This window comes from Lytechinus pictus, chromosome 19 (genome assembly GCF_037042905.1).
Source record: "Lytechinus pictus isolate F3 Inbred chromosome 19, Lp3.0, whole genome shotgun sequence".
In the NCBI taxonomy this organism is placed as follows: Eukaryota; Metazoa; Echinodermata; class Echinoidea; order Temnopleuroida; family Toxopneustidae; genus Lytechinus; species Lytechinus pictus.
Window position 1 is genome coordinate 3,832,083 of NC_087263.1, and position 27,265 is coordinate 3,859,347.

Here is a 27,265-nt window from a genome sequence, read left to right on the forward strand (position 1 = left end):
TGAAACAATGACAATCAGTTATTAATGTATGTCTACAATTATAAAATATCAAAGGGTTAAGATCATTACAAATAATAGCAATGTGACATCAATGTTAAAGAGGAAAGAGAATTGTATATTACAATAAATGAAATATAAGTAAGGGTTATTATGGACAGAATCATTGGATTACAAATACAATCTGGAAAGAACTGAAGGGTATAGGAATATCGGTAGTAACATGAAAAGTAAGGAGAGATGAAAAGATGAAGAATAGAAATGCAGTTATAGTTATAGTTCATAAAGGAATTTATTGTTGAATACATGTAGCTGTTCGGTCATTCTTGTCTGTAAGTGCAGTGGAATTTCTTTTTCTTTGATGGACTGAAAGGCTACAGTATGTGGTTTAGTGGTTCTGACTCTCGTCTTTCAAACAGAGAGTCATGGGATCAAATGCCACCCATGGCTTGTTTTCCTAGAGCAAGAAATTTATCCACACTCTTCTGCACTTACCCCGGGTGAGGTGAATGGGTATCAGGCCGGATTTAATTCTTAAATCCCTGAATCCAGCATTGCCAGCTAAAACTGTGGAGATAACAATTCCGCTTTGCATCCTCTTGAAAAATTATTACTGTCTTCCTTTATACTTCAGATCCAGAGAGTGTTTCAGAGATACGAATCCTTCCATCGTTCAGCGGCACGATCAATGTTGAGTGGGATCGACCTAATGGCAACCTGGATGGCTACATCTTCAATGCCAGGGAAGTCGGATCGCCTGACAATAATGTGGAAGTTAACGATACCATGGACACTGTGGTCTACGAATTGGAAGGATTAAGCGAACTTGCAATCAATTTTGCTATTGATATTACAACGTTCATTTGGACAGGTGATCATCAGCTGGAAAGCTTGGAACCTGCAACCATAGATACTCGTAAGTATCTTACACCATAGGATAAAGTTTCTGTTTATCCATTCAGCACACCATTTCTCTTATAAAGTCACCATTCAGTTGAATGGTTGCGGTAGACAAGCACCAACTGTGTCAAATTAAAGCCAGAGTGAACATATACATTAAAATGTATATCAGGCTTTGAAAAAGTATAGTGGAATTATTTATCCGAGGTTGGTCTGGCAATTACTATTTTTCCTGAGGGAAAAATAGTTGTTTTGCCAGTCCAACCGAGGATTAATAATTCCCCTTATGCTTTCAAATGAAACGCCTGATATATTTGTTTTATATCCTACTTTTAATAATTTATAACAAAAATCTGTGCGCTGAGCTTGCAAAGTCCGGCTACAGTACTTGCCTTGAATTACCTACTTTTCTCTGAGCCACCTCGCTCAGCGGAACGCAGATGAGTGCCTGCGCCGATGCATCGCGGGACTTGCCCGGGAGATAGAGCTCGCTGGCCTGTGCGCCCGAGAGTTTAGCTAAATATCAATTTTTCTGAAATAGTGACGTCAGAATATTGGTATAGAGAAAAATATATCGAGGTCTGACGTCACGCAACATCATAGTTGAAATATATTCGGTCACATGATGCTATTTGAACCAATCACTATACAGGATTCAATCTATGTAGGACATAATTCAAAATCTATCGTAGGCCCATGATATCTATTGTATCAGTATTTTGGGGGCCATCTCATCAGTTGTAAAATTTCAACAGAATACTTTTGCAATTGATTGCAAGTATTTTCTTGCAACCCCACCTTATAGTCATGCTTCAATGCCGCTACGTACATGTACACGATATGTAACATGCAATCTTATTGATTGATATGCCGTAGTGCGCGTGTCTTCTTGGCATGATCTGACCAATGCGGTAACGCCTACCGTACAAAATTGGGACTTTAAGTCACTTTTAAGTCACATTTAAAATCTCTGTAAAATACCTCCCAGATCTCTCTCTTGATGACATTTTGGAGCCACTTTTGGTGTTTTGCAACTTCTCATTTATCCACCTCTGTTTCGACAAGTTACTATATAATCAATACCTTTACAGTTGCCCATGCTGTTGAAGTGAATGTTATGCGTCGTGATCAGAATTCCATAGAAGCCGAGATCAGTGCAAGGAATCCAACTGGTTCTTGGAGTAGGTAAGTGTTTTCTTCGAAATTCAATAATCCTGATAAAACTGGTTCTTTCATGTCACAGTTATAAGCGCCATGAGCATAGAACCATTTGTAAAAGATGCTTATATTTTCAGATACATGTAGGTAAAACAAAAAATTGTTCTTTCTTTAATGTTTTCTTGATAAGAAAAAAATCATTCAACTTTAAAAGATTGTAATTTATCCGATCAGGGCTGTGAGGGGGCTTTTCAATTTTTGCTTGATTACATTTCTCTTGTTTCTCCCGATTTTTTTTTTATAGTTAAAGCCATCCAGGGTGTGACCCCAATGCTCTTACGTTAAAAATATGAGACGATTCTTCTTTTTCTTTTTTTTTCCCTTTAAGATGTACATGTAAAAGAATATTTTGTTCCCCCCATTTTTTTTATAGTTTAGATGGAATAAAACAATAAAAATGAAATCTATTTATGAAACTTAGTGAATGAGCCTTATTATTCTTTCAAAGCAAACCTTATGTACAGAAATGAGATTTTATTATTGTTTCCTTCATGCTGTTTTTCAGTGATTTTTTTCCCCAACTTTTTTTCTCTTTTGCACGAAGTTTAAACAGAACCACCTGTAACATTTTAATGTTTCTTTTTAATAAATGCAATGACTTAGCCGTATTCATTACCTCTGCAGTGTGACAACAGGATTATACGTCAACGAGATGGTCACCGATAGCATGACAAGAAACTGTTCAACGCCCAATGATTGCACTTCGTTCACGGTGGAATTTGATTCTCTGGATTCCGGTACGCTCTATACTCTCTATGTTGAAGTCGAACTAATCAGTGGAGATAAGACAGTGCCTATGCTCCTCCAGGCGGCTACAGGTAAGAATATGATCTATTTTCTGTATTAGTGTAGGCCCGTCTTACAAAGAGTTACGATTGGTCCGATCAATCGCAACTATGGACGGCCAGCAAGGTCAACATCTATTATGCATGTTTAATCAAAATATATTATCTATGATGTATATTCATGCAGTCATTGTTTTCTTGAAAATTCCCTGTGCTTCTCTTTGTTTACAAAGGACACTGTGCAAATTTCATTTGGAAAAAAATATGACATTGATGGATTTCCATAGAGTTACGATTGATTGGATCAATCGTATCTCTTTGTAAGACGGGGCCCTGGGGTCTGGCTTACAAAGAGTTGCGATTGATTCGATCAATCGCAACTATGGACGGCCAGCAAGGTCAACATCTATTATGCATGTTTAATCAAAATATATTATCTATGATGTATGTTAATGCAGTCATTGTTTTCTTGAAAATTCCCTGTGCTTCTCTTTGTTTACAAAGGACACTGTGCAAATTTCATTTGGAAAAAAATATGACATTGATGGATTTCCATAGAGTTACGATTGATCGGATCAATCGTATCTCTTTGTAAGACGGGGCCCTGGGGTCCGGCTTACAAAGAGTTGCGATTGATTCGATCAATCGCAACTATGGACGGCCAGCAAGGTCAACATCTATTATGCATGTTTAATCAAAATATTTTCTATCTAGGATGTATATTCATGCAGTCATTGTTTTCTTGAAAATTCCCTGTGCTTCTCTTTGTTTACAAAGGACACTGCAAATTTCATTTGGAAAAAATTATGGCATTGATGGATTTCCATAGAGTTACGATTGATTGGATCAATCGTAACTCTTTGTAAGACGGGGCCCTGATTGACCCTTTAACCCTATGGGCCGAACCGACCTGTACTTGGTGTGGTCTATCATTGACCGTGTGTTATAAATAACTAGTCTTAAAAATAAACATTTTGAGATAACCATCAGTGATACAGAGAATGAATTAGCCTATAATTTTATTCATACAGAGAAACTGAAATGTTTTTAGAGGAAACTACTTGTTTTGCTACTTGGTAACATGATTATGATTATGTATTGAGTTGTTTATTAGTATGTTATCATTTAAGTTGGCCTATATTACAAGACTACACAGCTCAGAATGTTGTGTTATGATGGCCAGATGTGAATAGTTTAGGCCTTGAGGTGGTGCTATTTAAGGTAAATACCAGTTTTGGTTACGATCACAAAATGAGTTTGAACAGCATCCAATAATATTACCACCCAAGTGATGATGATGATGATGATGTTGAGGATAATGATGATGATGATGAGAATTGCTGTTAGATGTTGATGATGGTAGTGATGATGATGATGTGAATCATGATGATGGTCATGATGGAATAATTATATGGTGGTTATGATAACTGGGGTATTGATGATCAAGATTATGTAATTATAGTGATGATTGATGATGAGGAGGAAAATGGATGATGATAATGTCAAGATTTGTGATTTATTTTGATTAACTCAAGTCTTATTTAAAAGAGATGGTAGGTACATTTAGTTTTTAAAAAACTGCCTTACAGCTATGCCCTCTAGAAACTTGTAAAACACGTAATATACATGTACATGTACAAAACATCAAACAAACAAAAATACAAGTATTGAAAATAAACATTAACATTATTAAACATTTTGAATTGATATATAACACTGAATTACTAAGTACAATTTGACATGATGATCATGATGATGATAATGACGACCGATATGTTTGTGTTGTTTACTAACATCCATACACTACTTTGATCCTCAAAGTCCCAGAATCAGCCGTCGATCTCCGGATCACCGTCATCGGCATGGACTATGTCCTCCTGGCATGGGACAATCCTGCCGGAATGATCGACAGCTACAACGTCTCCTACTATCCCGTCGATGACACGACAGCGCTGATGTCGGAGGTCGTTGAGGCTACCGCTGAGGGGAATGAACTAAGGGTGGATGGTCTGATGGACGGAATGAATTACTCTTTCAGTGTGGTTTCGCTCCTAGAAGTCCGGGACAACCTGCAGGAGATGGGGGCACCAGTTGAAGTTTTTGCAGGTAGGTATCGGGCTCCATGGCTTTTGCTCCGGCGACAATCGCTCCGGCGACGATTGCTCGGCTGTAAATTCCACACACTTATCGAATGACTACCTTCATTTAATACTGTACCCTACCCTAAACCTAACATAAAACCCTATTGTAATCCTAACGCTAACTCTACATCTTAAATGAAATATCGCCGGGGGCATCGTCTCAGGAGCACATGCCATGTCACCGAAGATCAATTAGCACGAACTCCTTTTCACAAAGATTTACGACTGAACAACCTAATTGATTTTCTTGATCGGTCACATTTGTTATTGTTTGTGCAATCGATCGTACAAATCGTATTAATTCTCTCTGATTTGGGATACAGGGCAGTCTCCTTTCACAAAGCTTCAGGCATGTTCACACAGCTGATTTTTGTGATTGATTGCATTTGTACGTTCGAACGCACAAAACGACTATACAATTAATCTTGAATACCCCTTTCTCATTACCGCCCTAAAACTAGTTTAGTGGAAACTAGTTTAATGTGCAATGAGAACGGTCAATACAGTCTTGGAAGCAATCTTCTAAACCGGTTCATAAAACCACCTCGTGATGTAGTTTTCAAGATCGCTTTGCCTCATTAAACTGGTGTTAGTGTAAGTGAGGACTCAAACGTTTTTGAGAAGCGATCTTCGCACATTTTGAGCGCAATACCCCACACACTGTGTGTAGAATGTCTACGCTGCGGCTTCAAATTTCGTTCAAAACATGTCACCCCGACTAAGAGCATGTACATAGCAACAAGGCCACATTACGTTAACTGGTTTTGAAAACCACTTTCTGCTGATCAAATGGGAAAGCTAGCAAAGCGATCTTCTAAACTGATTTCTTGAACTGATTTCCAGTAAACTAGTTTTAGAAAGTATTATGAGAACAGTGTCTAAGTGATTTGTGTCAAAGGGCCAAAGTGTCCTTGGTAGGTCCCCCACCTTACAAAGAGTTGCAACATCAACATCTAAAATGCAAGTTTGTTCAGAATGTTTGCTAGATATGATGTATATTCATACAGTCATCATTCTCTTGAAAATTCAGTGTGATTCTCTTTGTTTACTAAGGAGATTGTGCAAATTTCTTGTAGAAAAAAATTATGGCGTGGATGGATTTCCATACAGTTGAGATTGATTGGATGAAGTGTAACTCTTTGACAGGGCTATTTCTTGGACATTTTGAATATACACAGTAAAATAAGCATAATTTATACCGGAAATCTGCATAAGCCATGGACTCAACTGTTGGTTTTCAAAACCACCTTTGTGAATTCGGGCCTTTATGTCTGACAAGTTGTCAGATCTGCCAACTTGCCCAGAACGGCTCAAGCTATTAAAAGGCGGGGTAATACTAGTGCACCTATGAATAGATTATACCTTGATAGATGGCGCTATGTATATTTATGCTTATTAATTTTACTTGCTGTGTACTAACTTTAACTGAACGATATTCCTTTCTCTTTGTCCAATAGTTGTTGGAGCTGAAGGCAGCTTTAACATCACATCGTTCGATGAAACTAGTATTAGCATCGAGTGGGAAGAAATTAACGTCGATGAGTAAGTACATTATTCAGATCTGTCAACTAGTATTGATTTTCAGTATTTAGTACTGAAAAGTGTGAATAATACCGAGGGTTTCATGTAAAATTTCAGTTCATGGTTTTTCCTCCATGTATATGGTATTTCTTTGAAAATACTGATTTCAGCTTTAAGAATACAACTACAGGTTAGCAGGTCTGCATTTTGAATCTTAACTGGAGTAGAACCCACAAGGTTTAAAGGGGGAGTTCATCACAATTTTCATATACGTGTAGTTAAAAGCAGAAAAAAAATGAAAAAAATATATATTAGTGAATCTTAGGGGCAAATATCTGTCAAAGAATACCAGAAAATTCTTGAATATTTTCTGCTGTCATGTGCAAGCAGGAGGGTGTTTTGTAAAGCTGTTCGTAAGTTAAGAGCGACTTTAAGAACGACTGGTGAAATTGAGATCACTAATACTATGTAGATTTCAAATTGGCAACTGGGTAAGTAAACAAGGGGCAAGGACAACTTTCCCATAGGCCATGTACTTTATTATCAGGGATTTGTGGTTTTCTCCTAAGTACCCATTCCCCTGGGGCAGTAATCTAAATATAACCCAGGTAGTATATTGTTTTATGTCCTCATGAAAGAAAAATATAATTTGAAATAAAACTTTTGGGAAAAATGACATTTTAGCCATAATATGTATTGGAGTACATGGAAGAGTAGTCCTTGCCTTACATCACTATGACATCCCATATGCGGCCAATTTGAAGTCTCCATGGGTATAGTGATTACCAATATTTACAACTTTTAAAAATTCATAACTTTCTTGTTGTTTTTCCAATATTGTTCAAACTTTCACCTATCAACTTGTCTGAATTTTCTTTTCCTTATAAAAAAGTTTTTATTTGGATTGGATTCTCCTTTAAGCATGTAAGAAAGGTTCACCAGTCGCTCTTAACTTACGAAGAGCTTTATGAAACGGCCCCCAGATTCATTATATGTCAATATCTGCATTATGCTGAAATATCTTTAGTAACATTTTTTTTCTGGCAAAGTAATATATTTTTTGCCTAAAGAACATAAAAGGAACATTATGAGCCTATCATTCTCCTTTAAATCTTTGCCCGCCACGGACAGAATCGCTCCTGTGCCACATTAATTTCAAGTGCAACCTTAGGATGGGTTTTGCATGGACTACGCTAATTCAGCTCACAATAGTTTTTGATTGGTTTACTGTAAAGAAAAGCTTTGTGTGTGCTCAGTACAACACAATGCACACATCACTTTTGCTTATGTGTTTATGAACAACAGACTTAGACTTGAGTCTAACTTGGCAGTCTGCTGTATTTGACTCTAGTTGAACAAAGCGGACAAAGAATATATTTTTGTTCAAATCACTTTTCTGGGGGGGGGGAGAGGCGCTAGACTTGACATTATATCCTGATCAAGGTGAATAAATGTTATGAATAGATTATTTTATAAAGATTCCAGTCCTCAAACCCAAGAAAGGGGAAAAATAAGGGATCGAGTCGGCATTCGAGCCAACCCATTCTCAATTTTTAAATTTGAGATTGCTGATTATCAAAAAATGAATGAATATGACTGACAATCTAACACTGATTCTAGGGAGGGTACCCACTGAACTACCTTTTTCCGAATTGGAAAGATATATCACTACTTTGGAACAATTTTTTTACTGGCGGAAGAATTAGAGCCATTTTACTCTCTCAAGTGATGAATTTGATCCTGTCAGGTGTAGTCTTCATAAATGCCGATTTATTTTTTAAATGAGCCGGTCGAGTTACCCTTTTCTGGTCAGATATGGAATGTCAGACATATATCCTGTCCACTGGTAGTAAACATTCAACCCTTGAATTTCCTCCTTATTTTTTATGAAGTTTTTTAAAGTGCCACTTGAACACACAAGTCTATGGGAAATGAATGAGGCCTGTGGTACCCTTAGTCAGCTTAACCTCTGCCTGGTGAATCAAAGAGAGGCGAGTCCACCTTGGGTGGATAACTGATGCCTTATGTGTCAACGGGCTCCACCTCTGTTCCAAAAAGGGAGGTTATGGTGGAAAACAATGTGTCCCTCAGATAGGATGTTAAATGGAGGCCCATGTAGAGTACAGTCACCATCTGTGCACATGAAGATCCCACGGCAGTATTGGTCAAAGAGCACAGGAAAAAAACCTGATGTAGTGGTCCAACTGCATTCCCCCAATTAGTTATATCGGGTGGAGAGACCTTTGGGTCACAGTGATTCAGTTCACTTTTCGCCTCCAAGGCACACGTCGTGGCGCCAGACAAAAATAATAACGATAAGAAAACTACATGTACTCAATCCAGCTACTTAAACTGTTTACATGCTCTGTCTTCGTAGGTACTTCCTCTCATACGATGCCGAAGAAGGACGGTCTGGCAACGTGACCGTTGCTTCCACTGAACCAAACACCTACACCTTCACCGAGTTGACACCGGGAACATCTTACACCATTGGTGTTAAGCCTGGAATTTACTCGGTCATTGAGAAAATGCAATTTACACGTAAGTACAGAAACAATATTGATGGAAAACCAGTCACGATGGAGGTTATTATAAATGGAGAGTGAATTGATTAGGGACCTGTTTCATAAAAAAAAAATTGCATTAACAGTTAAAAGCTACTGAAATCCTTCAATCTGATTGGCTAATAGTAAACTTGTTATAGAAATTGTTATTATAAAATGCCTGTATCAAATGGGATACAGCACTGTGTGTTATCTCTCATTGACTGCATGTAATAAATAATTTTGAGATAACTATCGATAATACAGCGAATGAATTTTGCCTGAAATGTAATTTGAAATTACTGAAATGTTTGTGGAGGAAAAATATTTGTTAAGTATTTATTATTATTGTAATGATAATATACATGTACATGTACATCGTAGGTATGTTTACTCAGGGAAAACTGTTCTCCCAGCGGGCCCTGCTTTTATTATTACCCTGGCTTTAGCTGGGCTGCCTAGGCGCTCAACGGACCTGCCAACCAGTACATTTTAGCCGTATTTAGTACGTTTTTGCAACCAAAATACGGCGGTACGTTTTTTCTTTGAAAAATAAATTTATTGAGAAAAATAATCTCTATATGTCTCTATTTCATAAAACATGCACAAATATGGTTATTAGATCAATGTAATTTCAGGTAACTTGTTTTTTTTTTCAATCATTTTGTTCAAACCAGGGTGAAGATATACACATGTTTTAATGTTTTTTTTTTCATCTGCAAGAGCAGTGCGCATTTTAGCTTGCATGCAGCTTGAGCGCCGCGATGAGCGAGTGCGCCAAGCATTTTATTATGAAATACACTTTTTTGGGGAAAATACAGTTTTTTTTATCACAGAATACAGTTTTTCATTCCCAGAGGTTGGCAGGTCTGGCTCAAGCATTCAAGGAATTTCTTCCTACCATGTACCCATTCACCTCACCTGGGTTGAGTGCAGCATAATGTGGATAAATTTCTTGCTGAAGGAAATTACGCCATGGCTGGGATTAGAACCCACGACCCTCTGTTTCAAAGTCAGAAGACTACTCCACTGGGCCACAATGCTCCATAGTATTGATACATCTACTGTGATATGTACACGTATGTTTTGAGTGGTTCAAGTAGGTCTGTGTTAGAAGACTATACTGCTCTACTGAGTGATGCATTATGGGTAGGGATTTGGGCCAGATTTGACAAGTTTAGGACTTGAGGTGGTGCTTTACAAGACTGTTGGTTCTTATTGGTTTTAAAAGGAAAAAAAATCAGAGGGAGCTGATTGGTTCCATTTCAATTCAATTTCAATTCAATTTCAATTTATTTACCATCTTTAAAAATCAGCATACATAAAAATATGACATGAAATTAACATAGTACATATCATTTAAAGATGGAGGGATACTATTAAAGGTAAATTCCAGTTCTGGTAACGATCTCAAAATGACTTTTTACAGAATATAATATCATGACCACCCAAGTGTCTGTTTGTATGAATAAAAAATATGTGCCAAAGGATTCTGGAAGAAATTGTATAATTGCTGAGAAATAAGCAAAATAAGCGCGGATTCTGTCACTTCCGTCGGGTCTTTATTCCAGCAATAATAATACACTGTCCCACGTGTGCCTATCTGTGTTTGCGATCTTCAGTGTGAACATTTTTCAGCGTAGATTTCAAGATTTCACAAGGTTCAGTTTATGTAACTGTACCAGATCTAGATCCGAGATGATATACTGACAATTAAGCCTGGTTTTACAGACTTTCTCATGAAATCAGTGTTTACTGCAACTACTGGCATTTCTCTTTAATAAGCAAAGTGCTTGTAGGCAGGGTCCAAACATACACTATACATCTGAATGAATAGAACCAGACCAGCTACAGTATCTTCTAAAATAGTTTTGCAAAGTTCTTCAGTGGAAAGTAGTTCATGAAAGTAGATAAGAATGGGGTTTTAATGTATCATGTCCAACGGTGTAGCTGGTTCTTTTGTTAAGGGAACCAGTAAGTGGCTTTTTATTACCGATCGTTATATTTCTTCGTAGATAAAAAAGTAGGGATACATGTACAAGGAAAGCCGCTATAAAGAGCACCTTTATAGCGGGAACCCTGTTAAAAGACACCCTGTAGAGGTGTAGTGGGTCAGTGGATAAGTCTCCGGACTTTCAACCTCAAGGTCCGGAGTTCAAATCCCACCACAGCACTCGCATTCTTTGGCAAGGCGTTTGCTGCTCCCCACCCAGGTGTAGTAAATGGGTACCCGGTAGGAAGGAAATCCTTGAATTCTCATGTGACCCATCAGGGTAGCCGTGCTAAAGCCGGGGTAATAGTATGCAGTGCTTAGAAACATTTTCATTAAGTGCTACACTATATAAATTTTGCCTACAGTGTATAATTATTTTAAAAAGCTACACAGACATTTTATAAGGTACCTAACTGACCTGGTATTGTCTTTAACTGCAGGTCCAAATCCACCAAGAAACTTACGAACCACCATGGTTTCCTCGAGTAGCATAACGGTAAGCTGGGACACGCCTTCTGCGGGTGGTAGCGAGGAGTATCGCATCACCTACTCTCCTGCGGGGGGTCAGCCTACGTCCCCTCAAAAGCGTTCCACGACATCGATAACATTTACCAACCTAACGCCTCTGACGGAGTACAACTTCACGGTCGTGACCCTCTTTGAATCGCTTGAGAGCGGAGAAGAGGCAACCACGGCAAGTGAGTATTTGTGAGAGAACGTTGAATGGAAGTTTTTGTCAGCGTGTGAGAGCCGTGCAGTGTACTTTGAAGTTTGTAGTGTTTTTGGAGAGCTGGAGATCGGATGGTGTATTTGAAGCCTTGTAAGATTTGTCAGAAGAAAAAGAAAAATTATGATGATAATTGTGATGATAATGAAGATTTTGATGATGATTGTGATGATGATGAGGAGGAGGAAGAGGATGATGATGATGATTTTGATGATGGTGATGGTGATGGTGATGATGATGATGATGATGATGATGATGATGATGTGATGATAAAGATGATAAAGATGATAAAGATGATTTCATAATGATGATGATGATGATGATGATGATGATGAGAAAGTTTGATAATGATTTTAAAGATGATGTTGATGAAAAAATAAGAAGTAGTGGGAGGAGTGATGAATAATAACAGTAATATTACAATATCATTAACGTAAAGATAAGATAATAGTGATATGGATGGATATGAAAAGGAGAAACACCAATATGTTTGGTTGCTGTTATACCCGATCATTTTTCCCAAATTTCAGCCACTTCTGCGCAGACGCTCAACCTCGAAATAACAAGAAATTTCAGCACTGAATTCACAGTGATATGGGATGACTTAGACACCGACGACTTTGACAAGTACTGCGTCAGGTATGCCCCCTACGAACCTTTGGCATCAGGGGGTAGGCAGCAAGAGATGTTTTCTCAAGGACGGAACGACCGAAATGCACGAATCTACGGCCTGAACCCAGGGCAGGAATACACAGTTTACGTCACGAGTTGCGACGATCTCTCCCAGCCGACGGGACATGCAAGTGAAAGCATTTCATACAGATTAGGTGAGGATCGGTCTCTACGACCTATCAGTGGTTCCAAGAACATGCCGCTGGGCTCCCACAAATGTTTAGAAGATTAAAATAGCTGTGGTAGAAGGGAATACTGTGCATATACTGCATGTAATAATAATAATAAAAAAGTTCATATTTCTATAGCAATTTTTCAATGAGATACATAAAGCTTATGTTCAAAATATGTCCCTTGATGTTTATTTTAGGATAATAATGATATGTTTAGGTTATGTAATGCTTATATTGAAATAAATCAATCTCTAAGCGCTTTACAAGAAAAAGGGAGATGCACATAATAAATACATATTAATGTGTATGGTTCCATGACATTTGCTCCGGTGACAATTGCTTCGCTGAAAATTCCATACATTAATGTAATAAACCAACTTCAACCCTGGATTTAACACTAAACCTATTCACCCTAAACCTAACATGAAAACCTATCGCAATCCTTACCCTATATCTTAGACGAAATAAAGCCCAGAGCAATTGTTTTATATATATATATATGTGTAATAAGTATAGACCAGAATTGAACGTTCAATTAACTGTTCAATTTGCCAGTAAAAAGTCACAAAAACCAATAAGAGTGCGAATGTACTTGTATATGGCAGAAGATGGTAGGTACAATGAATGAGGATGTGTATTCTAAGAATGACTCCAATACTCTTCTAGACTTAGTTTTCCCATCGACCATTATTGATGAATATTTCCGCTGTTTTATCTCAACAGCTCCCGCTGCTATCTCTGAAATCAGCATCAGGGAGGGCTCCCTCGCATCTCGTTCTGTGACGCTGGAGTGGGTACGACCTCAGGGTAACCGCACGTACTACCGGGTGACCCTTGACCCCGCAGATGAGGGCACTGTAGACGGAAACGAGCCCCCTTTCAACCTGATGGGTGACGATGCAACGAGCGTGGAGATCGATGATCTGGCAACCGGGAAGGGCTATACGGTCGGAATAACCGCCTTCAGTGGAGATAAAAGAAGCGCGGAAACGACCTTTCTTTTCTACACCTGTGAGTGTGTGTCAAGATAATGATTATTATTATATATCATCAGTTGGCATTCCATACTATTATATTGTACACTGGTGTGTTAGCTCAGTTGATAGAGCGTCCATCTCACAACCGGGAGGTTGGGGGTTCATACCCCGGCCGCGTCAGACCAAAAGACGTTAAAAGATTGGAGTTGCTTCTACCCTGTTTGGCGTTCAGCGATTAAAGGGATAGTGCCTCGTCGATCTGGCGCTGCACAGCGACTGCAGGGCCCACATTTCATGTCTTTTTCGAATAATAAAATATGGATGGATGGATATTGCTTACAATGTGCATTGTAATATATGTGTGTGTGTGTTTAAAAGCTGCAAGGGGTACTCTGTGAATAGAAATCACACATGTGGATATTTTTATCTCTTTACAAAGAACTTACAGTATCAAATATTTATTTGCGGACGATTAAAGGGCATAGTTGATAGCTCATGAACGGGATTCTCAAATAATGCGGCTTATTCGGTCAAAGGGCACATGCTTCCTACATGTACGTGCACCGATTTCCCATGATAATAAGCCGCACTCTTTCCTTGTTGAACTTGTGTAAAATAATGCGGACTTTTTCTGAATTCATAGTCTTTTTATTGCTGAGCCACTATCGAACCTGATTGTAATATTTGATCTTTTTTTCTTCATTCAGTACCGGACCCTCCCCAAAATCTTGTCGTCTCTGAGATCGGGGTAGAAACGGCAAGATTGAGCTGGGCCGATCCCGCCGAGATGAACATTGACATCACGGATATCATCTTGACAACGACCCCTGAGACGCCGTCTGTAACATGTAAGTCTCTTCTACTTCTTTGTTGATTTTTGCAAAGACCATCTAGCTGGTATCCCATCAAGTGTCATAAAGTCCTTTCTGGGGCCCGTTGCAGAAAGAGTTGCAATCAAACGCAACTAAAAAAATCTTGCGCAACTCGATTATCAGTTAATGAAGCACCCGCATGCGGGACTTGGCTTGATATTTAAACGCAACTCTTTCTGCAACAGGCCTCGGGGCCCCGTCTTAAAAAGAGTTACGATTGATCCAACCAACGTCAACTATATGGAAGTCCATCAATGTCATAATTTTTTCTTCTGACAATTTGCACAATGTACTTTGTGAACAAAGAGAAGCACACTGAAATGTCAAGAAAATGTGAATGTATGAATATACATTATATCTAGATTATAATTTAAATAAACATGCATTTTCGATGTTGACGTGGCTGGCTTTCCATAGATGTGGTTGATTTGATCAATGGTGATCTACCAAAAAAGGGATCGAGCTTTCAACTTCCACATAGTGAACACCAAACAATAAACAAAAGTAGAAACATGCCCAGCAGTAAAGAAATATTAAGTACCGTAACTGAAAAAAAAAGGATGGGATATTGCTACAGGGCCCTGTCTTACAAAGAGTTGTGATTGATCGGATCAACCACAACTATGGACAGCCAGCAACATCAACATCTAAAATACATGTTTATTCACAAAATATTTTGTAGATCTGATGTGTATTCATACATGTACATTTACTCTTTTCTTGAAAATTCAGAGTGCTTCTCTTTGCTTACAAAGGACACTGTCCAAATTACTCTTTGCAATTTGAAATTTACTCTTTGCAACTTGATATGACTTTTCATTAAGCTAGCACAGTAAATCTCAATTTGACTATAAATGGGAGAAAACCATATGGGTTTCTGTGTTTTGTTTTTCAGTGGCGCTTAATGCCTACACAGAGGAACTGTCCGGCCTCGTCCCAGGGCAGACCTACACTGTTGCGTTGGCCTCGGTGATCCGGCCTGGTCAACAAGAAATCATCGGGGACCCTGAAATCTCATCTCCATTCTTGATGAGTGAGTATTTCTTTTAACTTCTTTTACTCAGTTTCTCATCCTCAAATGGGCAGCGTTGAAATTTTTCTGAATTCGCTTCATTGTTATTTTATTTCGTATAAAACAAAAGTGAAACAGTGATCAAAAGTGCCTTTATGAATGAATTAATTTGCCAATTTGCATGGAAATCAATGATTTTGTCCTTTTCATGGTGTAGCCGATTTGCTGATTATTTTCCTTTGAATATTTTACAATTAATAATAATAATATAATATAAAAAATTTATATACAACATTATAACAAGAAGTTTGATGAAAGAATATTTACAATGATAATCTGGAGTGAATAAGAAAATAAATACATAAATCCTTTTACCCCCCCCCCCCCTCCTCTCACCTTGTTTATATTTAGAACCTGCCGCACCGACCGGTGTCACCGCAACCAACAATGATTTGACCAGGGTGACTGTGCAATGGACACCAAGCGAGGGGGTGGTGGCTCGTTACCGATACTCCTACGGCCTTCCCGGTTTGACAGTCCTGGGTAGTGGGACAACAACATCGTCCGAAACCTCCGTTCAGCTGTCGGACATGATACCTAGTACCCGTTACGAGTTCAATGTTTGGGCGGAGAGTGATCGCGCGAGTGGAAGCGAGACCAAGTCCAGTGCTATTGTTACCGTCAATATCGTTACAAGTAAGCCCGTATAATCTGTCAGTCTGAGTTTATAGTGTTTTGTATATGTGTAGTATAACTTAGATACACACAGTACTGGATAAATAACTGAGCATGACTGCTTTCACTTGGAGTTACAATCAAGACTGACTTTATTTCCACTAGTCCACTATATATATTATACACTGTACATAACATTATATTCTCTGTGGGGTAGGATGATATTGATAAGGAAGTATGAACCAGATGGAGAGAACAAGGGGCTGTTCATGATGTGGTTAATAGGGTATGGTCAATGTTTACATAACAAGTCTGGAGGATGGAGACAGGGATGGAGGTGATCCTGTGAACGGAGGTATAACAGCAGTTGAGATAATGAAGCACGAGGGTGTAGATGAATAACATGATAGAATGACAGAATGAGAGGATGACTTGATGAAGAATGAAATGTGTGTGTATGAACACAATAAGCCAGTTCACGGTTAGCTCATGATCAACTTTTCTCCAATGACCTTTGTTATTTTTCATTAGGATAAGCACTATCAACTTCAAATGTAGATGTTGCGTAAGCTTTACCGGGTAGAGTATTCAAATTATAAGAACAAAAGGCATTGTATAGACCAGGTGACTAGAATAGTACATCAGGGATAAAGTTTGGAAATCTGTTTTATTGTCTGCCTTTTGCACATTTGACTATTGTTTAGGCTACTGTCAAATACCAGTGATTATGAAGGCTCTATTTATTACTCTTCAGCTTAGATGTGATAAATCTTTTGAAAGGAATACATGAATAATCATCAAATCACAAATGCCTATGTCAGTGAATTTGAAAGCCACCTTCGTGGTTGTCTCCAATGACCTTTTTTTTGCTTGTGCGCAGTTTACAACCGTGAACTGGCTTATATAGTGTGCATGTATACACGTGTCATCACAAGTATATAATGCTCTTTACGTCATTTTTATGACAACTCTCCTTTTTTTGATCCCTTTTAGAACCATACAGCCCATTGTTCACGGCAAGCGTACCGACTGCTACGTCCATTACATGGGTATGGAGCTCAACTTCCCCGAACATTGCCAATTTTGTGATCGCAATCAAAGATGATACAGGTGCAACGATCAATACACAAAGCGTAAGTTATTGCACGCTCATGGTATCTATTGTTTTTGTTTGTTGCCAAAGGCCCGTATTCTGAAGTCAGGTTTAACTTAAATAATAATAACAATGATGATGATGATGATATGAAGAATGATAATAATAACAATGATGATTATGATAATAATAATGAATAATGATGATAATAATAATAATGATGATAATAATGATAATGATGATGATGATAATATGAATAATAATAATAATAATGATGATAATAACAATGATGATGATGGTAATATGAAGAATGATAATAATAACAATGATGATTATGATAATAATAATGAATAATGATGACAATAATGATCAAAGCAATTATAATAATGATAATAAGCTGATATTTTTATTTTCTAGCACATCACACATAGCAGATTGCATTTCCCTATGTGCTAAAATTATAAAGTTAGAAAAAAATAGATTGGAAACAAGAGGGAACATGTACACACAGTTCAATATTGGACACCAAGTTCCCTGGCAAATAATCTTAGTGTTAAATAAGTAACTCTTAAGAGTAATTTTGAAGTTATCTAAGGGTTTCAATATTTTTATCAATCTTACAGGTCCAAGGTTTCAGTTATACCGAGGAAAGTTTGGCCCCGTTCACATCGTATTTTGCTGTACTCCAAGCAGTTTTCTTTGACGTTCCTAGCGACCCTGTGAACGCTCTACCAGTGTTAACACTACCAACCAGTAAGTTTAAAGATTGGGACAGCAGTACAAGTACTAGTTCTTCACCCTTATCAATTGTATTTGCTTTATACAATTGTAATTTATTTCTTTTGTAGAATCATTGCATGATGGTATGTTTACAGGGCTCTTTTTGTAAAACAGAACTTATGACATTGAAAAGATTACCAGTACATTGTTTTTGAATAAAATTGAATAAATAGATAAGTAATAAATAAATGAATAATGAATAAATAAATGAATAAATGAATGATTGATTGATTGATTGGTTGATTGACTGATTGACTGATTGATTGATTGATTGATTGATTGACTGATTGATTGATTGATTGATTGATTGATTGATTGATTGATTGATTGATTGATTGATTGATTGATTGATTGATTGACTGACTGATTGATTGATTGATTGATTGATTGATTGATTGATCGATCGATTGCCTGACTGACTGACTGACTGACTGACTGACTGACTGACTGACTGACTGACTGACTGACTGACTGACTGACTGACTGACTGACTGACTGACTGACTGACTGTCTGACTGACTGACTGACTGACTGACTGACTGACTGACTGACTGACTGACTGACTGACTGACTGACTGACTGACTGACTGACTGACTGAATGAATGAATGAATGAATGAATGAATGAATGAATGAATGAATATTATTATTATTATTAAAAATCCAATATTCTTCTTTCCAATCTTCCCAGATCCCAGCGAGGTCACTTCCCTATCTGTCAGCAAGACCGGTAATGTCAATGCAATGGCCAGTTGGTCAACTCCGCTGCGTCCAAACGGTGTCATCGCAAACTACACCCTTGGTGTCTTTAGGTCATCTGACGATGGAACCCTCACACCGGTAAGATTTGAACTTGAACCTCATCTTTTAGCGCCTGACATTCATGGTGCTAATGTTGTTTTGACGCACCTAGGAGTTTAGATAAGGTGCACATGAAGCAAATTTGTAAACAGAGGTGGCCGTATTCTGAAGTCGGGTTTATCTTAAACTCGGGTTTAAATTTGTGGTTTAAGTATGGATAGCCAATTGTTACATAAATCACTAACAGTAGAGATATCATATTTCAGCTCATTTGGCTCTCAAATCATAATTGTCTAGGAAATATAAATAGATGATTGTCTTTACCATTGGTGAATCAGGAAAGAGCACAGTTAACATAAGAAACATACAACTTAATAAAAATGTTGACACTTTTGGCTTCCCATAATATTTGCACAGAGTTAGACCATGGTCTAAGTTAAACCCGACTTCAGAATACGGGCCAGTGGGTGTACATGACAACTTTCATAGATTTAGCAATATGAGAATGAGTTGATTACCAAAAGCAAAACATAATTGAATAATAATAATAGTATAGGATTTATATAGTGCACATATCCACCTTGTCCCGGTGCTCAAGGCACTCCTATATTACCCCGACTAAGCTAGTCTACTGATTCCGGTGTGCACAGCTTGTTTGGGGAACAACTTCCTGCCGGTACCCATTTACCTCACCTGGGTCGAGTGCAGCTTAATGTGGATAATTTCCTGCTAAAGGAAAGTACGCCATGACTAGGAATCAAAGTCATGTCCCTAAGATTGAAAGACAAGAGTCCTAACCACAAGACCACGGCACCCCCCTTTTTGTTGCTTTTGGGCGATTCCATGAAATAATCCACTTCTTTGTACGTCCAACCTTACCTTTTTATTTCTCCATTATTGGTTTGCTTCATGAACTGCTGAAGCCATATTAATTTGTGAGCAAAAAATAACCATTTTAATATGAGCAAGAAAACAGAGGCAATTTTATACAAGGAGGTTCCAGATGGGGGGAGTAGACAAGCACATTTTATGGACTTATTCGTTCGTTCCAGAAGGTTTAAGTAAATATAAAGTGACCTAGGTATAATTTTCTGCTTGGCTGGGCATATTTTATATTTACTATGTGCGAATAATATACCTTAAGTCTTCAAACAAGAGGTACCAATCACATTTTTCTTTCGCTCTTAACACAGACTGAAACTTTCACCATTAACGCTGCGGAAGGAGTCTCTGATTACTTGCAAGAAGTGGTAGACTTGACTCCAGGATATTATTATGTTTTCTCGGTGTACGCAACCAATCAGGTTGCATCTGGTAATCCCCGGACCAGCACGAGGACCTTGTTTGCCGAAACAGGTAAAAAAATAAATAACTACTAATATTAATCATTGATGACAGTATTAGGGGTGGGATGACAGGGGTGGGCATTACAAGAAATTTCTTATTCAATTTCAGATCTTAAACTCCTTTGCCTCCCTGGTGATTGTAGGTATGCTGCTTGCAACAGAAATTATGGTTTGCTATAGCTAAAATTGTTCCATTAATTTCAGGTTTGCAATTGCGATTGCAATCAATTCCAATTACATGTGTATTTCTTACAGTACCCCTAAGTAATTTAAAGTTTCAGTTTTCATACAATATTCAATGTACAGTAGAATAAGTACATTATCAGTCATTGGATCTAGGTGTGTATATCTTTGTGTCTCATGGTATATACATGTATAGAAAGATTATACAAACCTGTGAAATTATGAAATCTGAGCTGTAAAATGGTCACACTGAAGATCACCAACACAGATTAGGACATGTGGGACAGTGAATTAATTATTATTGCTTAGAATACCATGCTTATTTTGTCCTTTTTTTCAGCTATTACACATTTTAAACCAGAATAATTTTGCACATATTTTTCATCATTTTATTGGATTTATTTTTAGTTAATTTATTATTTAGTTAGTTAGTGAGTGATTAATTGACTGATCGATCGATGGAATGATTTCTGTTTTATATATTTATTCATTTCTTGATTGATTTTTTTTAATCAAGTCTTTTTTTATACAGGGTTGCTTGATTGTTGTTTTAATACACTGTCCTACAAGAAAGCCCTGTGTTCTACATGTAACTCATCTTTTGATTGTTCTCAACTTGTATTTATCTTTAAACAATTTTTTACTTTCTGGTTTGTTTGTTCAGCTCCACCTGATCCACCCCGTGAGGGAATTCCTCAGATGGTCTCCCGAGGTTCACGCATCACAATCTCCTTCCTCAACAGATTTGACGCAAGGTTTGGGCGTATCGCGTTCTTCGCAGTCATCGTCAAGGAACTAGAAGATAGCTGTAAGTAGCATCAATTGTATCAATTCAATTTTAATGCAGTTTAATAATACATTATGCCTAAAAACATCATAAATATACATGGAATATAAAAACAAAACATTTTCACAACATACTTTTGAAAATGAGGGGCCAACAGAAAACACCAACTAGCCGTACAGATTATCGATCCCAACATTTAAAACATACAGATTATACATATTAGTGATCCAAAGATGCATGATGAAGCAAGCATTAAACACATTAATACAAAATAATATACAAAATAATTTTTGAATACATATTTAGAAGCTGTAGTTTATTATTATATTTAGAAGAATTGAGAGTTGGACAAACCATATGTAAAACATTCCTTGTGAGTGAACAATGATAAAAACTCTTCATATTCACACTCTTTTGTGAGATGGGGCCAAGAAATATGTTTCTAACTGATCACTGTCCTCTTCTTCTGCAGCTAACCTGATTACCACTGCCAAACGTCAGGTCACATCGGTCCCTACCTGGGCTGAAGCCAGGAGGACACGCCCTGTTCCCGCCTACCAGACCACGCCCAGCGACTACAACCCCTTCGCTGATGGGGCGAGCTCTGCTACCTTCACGGTTGGGTCAGAAAGCTGTGACCCTGACGACCTTACAGCTTATTGCAATGGCGAACTCTACCCCGGCACTTACTACAGGTAATAAGTGAATCGGGGCTGTATCTAGACATTTTCTCTGGTCTGTAGTGGGTAGGGGGAGAGCTATGAACATGAGGTGGAAAATTTGAAAGTAATAAATAGTTCTGAGATTTTGATGCAGTTCTCTGGATTGTGAAGAAGTGGATTTTCTTTGAGTGGTCTTTTATGAATGTACTACCAATAAAAGACACATTGTGATTGAAGTTGATAATCATCATCATCACAATTATCAAAACCATTATCATCATCATCTTCACCGCTACCATCATCGTCTTCACCACTCCCATCATTATCGTCATCAGTGTCATCACCACCACCATCATTGTCATCATCTATACTATAAACATCATCAATCGTCATCACCACTCTCATCATCATCCTCACCACTACGACCATCATCATTATCATAAATACCACTACCATCATCATAAACACTGCAATCATCATCTTCATTATTACTAACATCGCCATAATCATCATCATCATCATTGTCATCACCACTGCGATCATGATCATCAAAATCATCATCATCATCATCATGACCTCCTCTTCCACCAACATCATCATCATTACCATTACAGCCTTGATCATTTCAATCATCATTGCAATTATCAGCACCATCATCACAATCACTGCTATTATAATAAGTCACAACTCAAAACGCATCATCAGATTTCGATTTACCAGTATTCGCATAGAAATACCCACTGGCATACAAAAATTGAAATCTTAGGTTTAAGATTTTATTAGAATTCAGCATTGATTATCACATTTTAACATTTGGGTTTTTTATCACCAGATTTGCAATCAGAGCATATGGAGTGGACGGCAAATACTCAGAGACAGAATTTAGTGCACCAATAAGAACAGGTATGTCACATTTGAATTATTTCTGAAATATGAATAACTATCATTTTCATGATGTTTTTTACAGAGGGACGGTTTGAAGAGAAAGTTATCTGTATATAACTTTCCTGTTTTCATGTTCTTTTTATTAATTTGAAAATCTGAATTTATTTAATATGGAATTGTAAATCATTAGTTCTCTACCAATATATCTCTAACCCACCCCCAACAAATTTGGGATGTACCTTATGAATAGGTAGCCCTTACATATATGTTCAGTAAGTTAGGTTCATTATCTCCATTCACTATTTATTTTCAGATCCGGATAGAGGAATATTTGTCATCCCAGCGATCATAATTGCAGTCATCGTTGTAGTCCTCCTCATCATCTTTATGGCTATGGGATTCGGATGGTGAGTAATTGCTCTCACAACATACAGTCCAAATATATAGCTTCGAAGATCAAAATGAATAATGAACTATATTGCCGTCATGAGCAATTCATTGTATCTTCGAATATGCCCAGATTTGTGAGAGCATCATGGTGTAGCGGTTCTGACTCTCGCCTTGTAATCAGAGGGTCGTATGTTTGAATCCCACCATGGCCTAGCGTCCTTTGGCAAGGCGTCAATCGACACTTTGCCACTCTCCACCCAGGTGTTAAATGCATACCCAGTAGGATGTGAAAGCCTATGTAGTATGCCTAGCAATTGAGTCTGGTAACTCTTGTTGGAATGCTCCCCAGGGAGTGGAGAAAGTGCATACATGCAGGCATACCAGGATCTGGTGACCAGGGTAATAATATATCTGTAAAGCGATTACAGACGTCGTTAGAATGTAGTAAGCGATATATAAAAGCAAATTATTATTATTATAATTTAACGTTTGTTTCTTTCTCTTCCAGCTGCGGGAAACCAGAAGATGAACTGTACGACGATGGCAACGGATACACCAACGGCTATGGCAACGGCCAGATGAAGAGAGCGCTGATTGATGATGGAGTGAATACCTACGCCTTCCAACAGCCTCAGATGATGGAACATTCATTCACAAATATACCGGACTACTCCACCGTACCCAGACCACGCCCATCTGCGGAAGGAACGAGTGCTCAAGTACACCAGCCTTTGACAATAAAGACAAAGTAAGCTGCCAATATAAATATATATATACATGTATTTACAAGTTAAAGTCAATCAGAGCTTACATTAGAATACATTATAATTCGCTGACACCAGAGTTGTGAAAATTTGATTTGATTTGAAGAGGTGTTTATTGAAAACCACATGGCCCAAAGCCCAAGCTGAATTCAGTGGAATTTGCATTGCATGATAAGATACAAAACATATTCATTGTATACATCATATATCTTCACATATCATGACCAAAGAGTGGTAACAATAAAAGAGAAAAGAAAGAAAGAAGGAAGGAAGGAAAGAAAGAAAGAAAGAAGAAAAAAATCCAAAGAAAGAAAGAAAAGGAATGAAGGAAGAAAGGAAGGAAGGAAAGAAAAGAAAGTGAATAGAAGGATATATGAAAATTGAAAAATAAAGACAATGACATATAACTCATCAAAAGGCAAATCAAAATGGAATGGGGGAAAATTAAGTTAATTGGGTAACCAAATATTTTTTTCATGAACTCATGGAATGTGATTTCATTTCCATATACCGTACATGTTTCTCGAAGTAATTGAGTTGCTAAAAATACATATACATGTACATGACATTGGCACCATATGAAAAGAGTGAACAAAATTGTTTTTCTTATGTGGTTCAAGTAGTTTAAGACTTAAAAAGCAATGAGTCAGAATATTCTGTTATTACAAAACCATTTTTCTGTATCCTCTTTATATTTGATACAGCCCCGTCAAAAAGAACATGTTCACTGCACATGTGAGGAAAATGACAGCCAACAATAACGTAGGATTCAGCGATGAATATAATGTAAGTATTTACATTTCATTCAGACTTATTTATTCAAATGTACATGCTTGTGTATTCATAAATGATAATGATAATGCGCAGCAATATTGAATAGTAACTGAACAATTTTTGTAAAGGAAAGAAATAATATGAATGATAATATCCAGCATTTATAAAGCATTTAATACTAATGTTTCTATTAAGCGCTGAACATTATCACTTGGGGAGAATTACATCAACATTTTTCCTCCTACGAGTTGTCAGATCTGACAACTTTCCTTGATTTTGACTGGCTTAGAAGCACCGTTAGTATGGTAACTGTTGGATAAAACAGGACTTGTCAGATAAAGCGTCCAACAAGTCATATCATGAAATGCTCCCCTGGGATTTAACATGGCTTCCTAATCAGGAAATCAAGCTTTCAAGGAATGCTTTCCTACCAAGTACTCATGTACTGTACCTGGGTGGAGAGTGGCATATAAAGATAAACGCCTGCCAAATGAAGTGAGTGCTTTGGTGGGATTAAACTCTCTGTTTTTGAGTTAAGGCCTTCTAGGGTGTATTTCATAAAATGATTAGTCAGTGTTTAAGTGCCATCTTTTGTTATAAGCTACTAAAATCCTTGTTTCTGATTGGCTCAGAGCAAGTTTGTGAGTGAAATTCCGTGACAGGACGGTTCACGAGGAACTCCCCTGCTTGTCAACCCTCAAAATGCATAATAGGTAACAAAATGAATGATTTTTTTCTCTCTTTAAGTTAATCATTTTGAGAGTATATCATATTCTTTTCTTTCTTTTTTCTTTTTCATTCAGAACTTGCCAACCATTGAGAAGAGTCGAGCAGTGACTGCCGCTAGACAGGCACAAAATAATGACAAGAATCGTTATAGAAACATCTTGCCTTGTAAGTTATAATCCGACCCCCCCCCCCCTTTCCCTCACACCTTGGTTGAAAAAAAGGTTGTCCACCGTTCTTTCTATCTATTATCTCATTTCTTCTCTCTTTCTTTTTCTTCTTCTTAAGTTGAATTGAATTGAATTGAATAAAATTGGAATCAACGGAATTGGAATTGAATTGAATAAAATATATAAGAATAAATATAAAATATAAATATATAATTGATGCGCATTTGATTGAATTGATATAAAGTGAACTGAAGTGAATTGAAATAATGCTGATTGAATTGGAAGTGAATGGAATCGCTGTAAATTGAAATGTACTAAATTGAAATCAATTTAATTTAATTGAATTGATGTGAGTCGGATTGAATTGAATTGAAATAAAGTGAATTTTTAAAATGCTAATTGAAGTGAATGGAATTGAATTGAATAGAAAAAACTGAATTGCTGTAAATTGAAGTGGACTAAATTGGAATGAATTGAAGTGAATTGAATTTGAATTAAAATTAAGTAAATTGAATTTGAATTGAATTACTTTGAATTTCATTTCTATCTCTATAGATGACTACAGCAGAGTCCAACTGAAGGGCGTCGTCGGTAACGATTACATCAATGCAAGTTACATTCAGGTAAATATCAAAAGCCTTACACCATCCCAAGCATAGTATAAGATGGGCGTCTGTATTTCTTGCTAAAAAAATGTTACCTTACTTTTGGGGATGATAGTTTGGCAAAAATATATCAGAAATGTCAAGCATTAAAAGGTAAGAAAATTTTAGTAGATGGAAATAGAATGCTATAAAATCATGCAGTATCAGGATTAAACATTACAACATGAAGCGATTCACTATATTGTATCTTTACCAAAACCTTAAAAAGTCTTTTATCAATGTAATAATAATTAAATTAAAGCCTGGCTTGTATGCTTAACCTGTACGATGATAAAAGAAACAATCAGTTCCAGGAAAGTTTATAGGAATTACAGAATTCTGTAACCAGTTGGTTTAAGTATAATCTTAAGAGCAAAGACAAGCATCAATGCAAGCTTGTGAAAGTGTAGTTTACAGGAAGAGAATTTTTAGTCTTTTCCCGCCTCTAAAATAGTGAATTATCCATCAAATAATTACGATCTGTATCTTTTCATGTTTAGGATGTACAGGGAAACAGGAAGTACATAGCATCACAAGGTCCCTTGCCGAACACCATTAGTGACTTCTGGGAGATGGTTTGGGAGAATCAGTCTAATACCATTGTGATGATGACAGCATTGGTAGAAGGAGGAAAGGTAAGAGGATGGCATAATTGATGGGAAGAGGATGGTGGTGATGGGGAGGATGATGATGATGATGGTGATGGTGATGATGATGATGGTGGTGGTGGTGATGATGATAATGATGATGATGATGATGATGGTGGTGGTGGTGATAATGGTGGTGGGGCTGATGATGATGATGATATTATTATTATGATGAAGATGATTGTGATGATGATGATAAAGATGATGGCAATGATGAAGATAATGGTGATGATGATTATAATGAAGATGGTGATGGTGATAGTAGTCATGATGATGATGATGATGGTGATGTTGGTGTTACATACAAAAAGATAATGATATGGCAATCCTGTTGTTGGTAATTCTCATGTGGATATTGATTAATAATGCAAGGGAAGATACAATCACAATGATGGCGATTCTCATGAC

The 27,265-nt window shown here is 37.3% G+C and overlaps 1 protein-coding gene across 2 annotated transcripts in view; it reads left to right on the plus strand.

Moving 5' to 3' along the window:
• LOC129283358 (uncharacterized) overlaps positions 1-27,265 on the plus strand; it is a 181,077-nt gene that overhangs the window by 147,403 nt on the left and 6,409 nt on the right. For both annotated transcript variants that reach the window (XM_064113949.1, XM_064113950.1), the window contains exons 78-102: positions 632-913; positions 1,989-2,082; positions 2,740-2,933; positions 4,722-5,006; positions 6,499-6,583; positions 8,940-9,103; positions 11,539-11,796; positions 12,356-12,652; positions 13,394-13,681; positions 14,355-14,495; positions 15,415-15,552; positions 15,943-16,227; positions 17,200-17,339; positions 17,923-18,052; positions 18,770-18,918; positions 20,073-20,235; positions 21,073-21,216; positions 21,668-21,890; positions 22,690-22,760; positions 23,056-23,149; positions 23,641-23,880; positions 24,601-24,682; positions 25,474-25,564; positions 26,122-26,189; positions 26,711-26,845. In XM_064113949.1, coding sequence (XP_063970019.1) covers positions 632-913; positions 1,989-2,082; positions 2,740-2,933; positions 4,722-5,006; positions 6,499-6,583; positions 8,940-9,103; positions 11,539-11,796; positions 12,356-12,652; positions 13,394-13,681; positions 14,355-14,495; positions 15,415-15,552; positions 15,943-16,227; positions 17,200-17,339; positions 17,923-18,052; positions 18,770-18,918; positions 20,073-20,235; positions 21,073-21,216; positions 21,668-21,890; positions 22,690-22,760; positions 23,056-23,149; positions 23,641-23,880; positions 24,601-24,682; positions 25,474-25,564; positions 26,122-26,189; positions 26,711-26,845 — 4,241 coding nt within the window. The remainder of the gene's footprint in view (positions 1-631; positions 914-1,988; positions 2,083-2,739; positions 2,934-4,721; positions 5,007-6,498; positions 6,584-8,939; positions 9,104-11,538; positions 11,797-12,355; positions 12,653-13,393; positions 13,682-14,354; positions 14,496-15,414; positions 15,553-15,942; positions 16,228-17,199; positions 17,340-17,922; positions 18,053-18,769; positions 18,919-20,072; positions 20,236-21,072; positions 21,217-21,667; positions 21,891-22,689; positions 22,761-23,055; positions 23,150-23,640; positions 23,881-24,600; positions 24,683-25,473; positions 25,565-26,121; positions 26,190-26,710; positions 26,846-27,265) is intronic.